At 42.6% G+C, this 5610-nt stretch overlaps 1 protein-coding gene across 1 annotated transcript; it reads right to left on the reverse strand.

Moving 5' to 3' along the window:
* Positions 1-222: 222 nt before the first annotated feature.
* LOC121248560 lies at positions 223-942 on the reverse strand. Its single transcript, XM_041147055.1, has 2 exons — positions 648-942; positions 223-551 (listed from the first exon to the last, which is right to left on the reverse strand). The coding sequence occupies exons 1-2, from the start codon at positions 940-942 to the stop codon at positions 223-225; spliced, it is 624 nt and encodes a 207-aa protein (XP_041002989.1).
* Positions 943-5610: the final 4668 nt, after the last annotated feature.

Genomic DNA, 5610 nt, shown 5'->3' on the forward strand with positions numbered 1-5610 from the left:
GCCATGCCTTGGAAGAACTCTGCCACAACATCAACAACATCAGTACCCACTATTTGCCAACAAGATCGATAGAAGCCCGACCCAAACCCATCAAGACCTAGGCTACTATATTCTGGAATGGAGCAAAAATCATCGTAGACTTCCTGAGATGAAGGAACACGAGAAACGAAATCATTGCCACCCTGCGAAATAATCGGTTGGACTAAGTCCCCTAGAATTGGCTCATTGCGGCAATTGCCAGCCTCCAAGAATTGAGAAAAATAAGAAATTGCCCCTTCGTGAATCTGCTTTGGTGAGGAGAGAATAGTACCCATCCTCTAGCTTCATCTCTTTCGTCTCTTTATGATTACGATGACTGATAGCACGGAAGAAAACAGAGTTCGCTTCGCCCTTCTGAATCCAACCTTGTTTAGCTTGTTGGGTTAAACGTTTTTCTTCCCTATCCAACCAAACTAAAAGCTCCAACTGGGAGGCAACGAGATCATCCTCCACGTCTTCAGTATACTCAGATTGCAAGCTGGCCTCCAAGCCCTTTATCCGATCCTCAAGTGCTGCTATGTGAGTATTAGCTCTACCAAATATTTGCTTGTTCTAAGCTCTCAAAACAATATTTAGTCTTTTAAGTTTAGTAACAAGCATATACAAACGTGACCCCCCAACAGCATCACCATTCCAAGAGTACGAGACACAATCGAAAAATTGAGCATGAGAAACCCACATTTGCTTAAACGTCATCGGCGCATGATCAGAAAAAGTGCGCGCCAAGTATTCCATATTAGCATCAGGAAAAGCATCAAGAGCCGTTGTATTAAAAAAACAACGATCAAGTCTCGCCCAGTTCCTGGATCTTCCAGAATGAACATTACACCAAGATAGAGAATTCCCATGGAAAGGCATATCAAGGAGCCCATAAGAGCCCACCCAAACATTAAACTCCTCCATCGCCAAAGCCAACCTTGGCCTGCCCCCTCTACGCTCCGAGTCATTTATGATAATATTAAAATCTCCCACAACCATCCAAGGTAAATGATGAATATTAGCACCCATCAACGAACCCCACAACTTCTATACTCCAAGTAGGAGCATTTTGCATAAACAAAGGTAATCCGAAAGTCATTTAGATTAGTGATTCGAACTGTCAAGAATTGATCTCCCATACACTCAACAACAAGATTTAAATCTTGAGACCAAAACATCCATAACTTTCCGCCGTCATCAATATTAGAGCAACAACAATCAAAACGCAATCTATCATGCCACATATCTAAACGGGAGTTATTTACCATTGGCTCTGCAATAACAAGGAGTTTAGGATGAAACTTCGATACCAATTTTTTAAGATGCTTTCTCGATGTTCCAACACCCCGAACATTTCAATACAAGTATGAAATCTTGACAAATTAAGACGGGAGGGCTTGCTTACAACCCTGGAAGAACCCCTTAATTTAATACCTTTCCCATTCCATTTCTTTTTCGACTGAATATCCGAGTTTGAGACCACAAGGTTGTTCTTTGTTCAATGTTCCAAGACCCCTTCTGAATCAGAGTCTAAGCAAACGTGCTCATCAGGGCAGTCATTCTCATGTTCAACGTCCGCACAAGCTGGGTCACATCTGTACTAGGCAAATACACTCCCATCATGGACCAGTTCTTCATCACCTTCATCATCAAGCTCTTCAATTATAATCATGTCCAATTGAACCTTTGAACTGGACCCAGTTTCACCATGCCCAAGGTAACATCCACAAGACCAAGTCCCATCGAATTCAATTCCTTTGAACAACCCAAAACTAGGTCAGCACTCGGATGAAACTGCTTCCCTTCATAGTGGTCCTCAACACTAGCCCCAATGCCAAGAGCTTCCTCACACAACCTAGACATAGACGAACACACAGGCCTTGGACCCTTAGCACCTTCATCAGCAGCCCTGTCCAACAGAAGGTCAAAAATATTCACGGCTTTCGGGACACCCTCTTGAGTGGTTACGGTCACTGTCTCGCCAACCAAAGCAGGAACAACCTCCATCAAAGGCTCATTCTCATAAACAACTTGCATCTGCTCAACAACCCCTAAGCCATGGAGACTTTCAGAGGCAAATGATGTAGAGAAATCTCTTTGTGCTTCTTTACTAGATTCTCCCTGTTCAGCTATCACAACACCAACAAAAGGCACTAGATTCTTCTCAATATTATCCAAATTCGACACTACAGCTGTAGTCGGTAAACCTCCATCCACGTTCTCCCCCTTAGCACTAGGTTTTTTAGATTTCTTCACCCAGATCTTCCCTCCTTTCACCTTTTGTTTTTTATCACTTCCATACCGACAGGTCCTTTGATTATGACCTTGGCAACGACACATCAAACAATAAGCCGGCAAAGTCTCGTAAATGATCTCCTGCCTACGGCTTCTCGGCATCCCAGGATACCAATCCAAAAATGGGAGATGGGATCCTGTGAGGCATCAATTTCTAAGCAAACTCGAGCCCCATCTATGCGAGTGGCACACGTCGTAGGATTGTCATGGCGGATATATCTCCCTATAGGTGTCGTGAGCATCTCTAAGAGGGAGGAATGATAGAAGTTAGGCGAAAGGCTTGGCAAAAATACCCAAACAGGAATAGACGGCGGCTCAAAGTCTTCATCAAATCCCGGTGACCATGCAAAGGGGCGATAGGGGACACCCTCTATATCACACAATTCCCTTGACAAGTCAGATTCATTGGTCATGTGAATAAAATATTCCTGGGACATTGCATGGCCGATACGACAGGCATAGATGACAGACCCCAGCGGCTACAGATGAATGCACGGATGCCGTCGAGGGAGGGTCTCTGTCGTAGGAATTTCACTACCATTGAAAACCTAAGTGGTTCTGCAGTTTTAACAATTTCCTAAGATGAAAAAGAGAAAAACACTTCACCATCCATATATTTCAATTGCCGGAAAGGAACAACCACCTCTGGCAGTGGTTGGGGCACTGTTGAGACAAGATCATCGAAAGATCGAGGTGGACCAGCCATGGGAGGCTGGCCATCAATGGCCGCCATGCAGCGTACGTGAGCGGCTTACGAGAATGAATGGTGAAACCCTAGCAGAGCGAGTTTCACATAATTGCCTTCTAATATTTACTTCAAAAATCTCGTCCCTTCTTGGTTCATTATCATGTGGCCTTGAATATGATATATGGTTGAACATGTTGGTTGAGATAAAATTGTATTGCTCATATTTTATTGAGAATTTATTTACTCTCTAATAGTCAAAGAAATTGCCAACTCCCACAACCCTATTAAATTGCTACATACTGAGCACGTGGCAGCTCACTACTTCATTTGACATATTTCTCAGAGTTGTAGCAACTTCCCTCCTTTGAAGTGATAGCTTTTGAGCCCAAGATTCCAGAGTGGACTTGGTTTAGTCACTTGAGATTGGAAGTTTTAGGGATTGATAGTTTTGTTACGTGAAGATGGTGGTATAGAGAGTTTTTATGGTCATATTTTAGTTATTTTACAGTTTTTGTTGTTGTATCAGTATTGTAATTATTTAGAACTTAATGGCTATAGCCGAACTTGTGAATGCGTTTTTTAGGACTATTGTATTATTGTATCTAATATAGAAAAACTCACCTTGCAACCGACATTGTGCAACTGGTGCGGAGTCACTGATGTAAGCTGTCCACGTGTTTTAATGAAATGGTCGTGTTTCACTGTAGATGGGTGTTTGATGGGCGGGAGGGAGATACAAGTGCTGTCAGTAATGTCCTATTGATGAAACAAATGTTACAAGATCCTAAGCAGGGTCATTTACAGAGGGGACTCCCACTCATTCCAAAAGTTTCTTCTTTCAGAATCCTTGGTGAATTGGAGCTCAAGACCAAATAAAAATTTCTAACCTCCAAATATCTACAAAGCGATGAGACCCCCCCTCCCAAAAAAAAGAATTGCTAAAAATGAAGAATTAAAGAAAAATCTATGAGAATCAAATGGTTTTGTGGAGAAAAAGTAATGAAAAATAAATCTCAAACCAAAAGAAAAATCAATAGGAATATATCACCGTCCTAGCAAAAATGAGGAAGCTTTTTAACAAAAAAGTAGAAAATGGAGCACATTAGAATATTCAAATGGAAGATCCACGAATGAAGAGACGTAGATAACATGAAAGAGCCAAATGAAAGGAAAACTTTAAAAGAAGAAAGAAATCCGATGGGTAATTTTATGATGTTCAGGACTACTCAGTACTGATCCATTTGTTGAAGCTCAAAGAGAGAGAAGGAGAAGATTGGCTGCGGAGCTATAGAAATGAAAAGAAACTGCAGATGGGTTTGCGAACTGAGGGAGGTAGGGAGGAGATATCCTTGAGTTCACTGTAGATTGGTTTGCAAACTGAGGGAACTGAGGGAGGGAGAGAGGAGATTTGCTTGGGTACTCAAATTGGAACTCTTTTGCAGTGAAACAAAACAATAATAAAACGTTGCCGTTTTTTCTTATTTCTCACTTATGCACACCACGTCAGATGCTGATTGCACGGCGACTCCACCAACGGTTGTATGTAGAAGGTTTTAAAAATATAGACGGAACTCTATCCGTTTATGATTTTGGGTTTGGTGTATTACACGTTGACCCAAAGCAAAGTGGCCTTGGGTTTTATGTCTATATATGGATTTGCATTCAGCAAAAGTGACAACCCAAGTCTTTCTAATTGCCTAGCACTTTGCTTGATGAATTGTTCTTGTATCACCTTTGTCGGTTGTGAGATATAGACCAACGAATCAAGTTTTACAAAGCAGGTTAGGGCTTAGGAGAAGGAGCTTGAACAATTAAAACTATAGCCAAGTTAAACGAAGCGTCTTACTTCTATGCATTTTTCCACTTAAATGAAACGAAGCGTTTCACTAGGCAACGTCAAAAGTGCTCCAAGTCTCCCATATGTGGCACTGCATAAAGAATTGGAGAGGGTTGAAATCTCAGTCGTGAATTCATGGGCCCCTTGTTGTGACCCAAATTTCAGTCGTTTGATTGCAATTGGGGTGCTCCAATCTTCAACGTACCCTTTATACACGTTCCCAAATCTTCCAACCCCTATGATCAAACCATCATCGAAATTGTTAAGGACGTCGCAGCATCTAGTTCTCAACCTGAGAGGGTGGAAACCCAGCGATGGCCTTTGAAGATGGAACAAAAAGCATCTCCTTCGATGCTAAGGTCAGCCGCAATGCCATCACGATGAACAGGGGAATCGCGAGGTCGCGAAGAACCACCACCAAGAGAGGGGTTTGCACCTTTGTCTCTTCCAGTGGCCATGGATAAGCAGAAACCAGAGGAAAGCACTGCAGGGAGAAGGATGAGAGGGTTTGCAGAGCAGAAGGCATGAAAGGTTTCGGACGCGAAGCGAGAGGTGAAGGAAAACGAAGCTTGTGCAAGAAGATAGGAAGTAAGGAAAAAAAATAAAGTGGCAGGGAACAATAAATACCTGCGGCAGTTGACAAAGGGGAATGCGTATCGACGTGATGATGAAACGACTCTAACAGACATCCTGGAGGAATAACTAAGCAGAACCCCCAACGTTGCCCCAAGAACGAGTCTCACCACATCGTGCTTGGTGAGGACTCGCGGGG

This window comes from Juglans microcarpa x Juglans regia, chromosome 2D (assembly GCF_004785595.1).
Source record: "Juglans microcarpa x Juglans regia isolate MS1-56 chromosome 2D, Jm3101_v1.0, whole genome shotgun sequence".
NCBI classification, from domain to species: domain Eukaryota; kingdom Viridiplantae; phylum Streptophyta; class Magnoliopsida; order Fagales; family Juglandaceae; genus Juglans; species Juglans microcarpa x Juglans regia.

What these genes read in the sequence shown, in the direction of transcription:
- LOC121248560 (XM_041147055.1), bottom strand. Translation starts at nt 942, where the DNA reads ATGGAGGAGTTTAATGTTTGGGTGGGCTCTTATGGGCTCCTTGATATG. An exon ending in TGATGCTGTTGGGGGGTCAC is followed by an intron (nt 552 to 647) that starts GTTTGTATATGC and finishes CTCACATAGCAG; the next exon opens with CACTTGAGGATCGGATAAAG.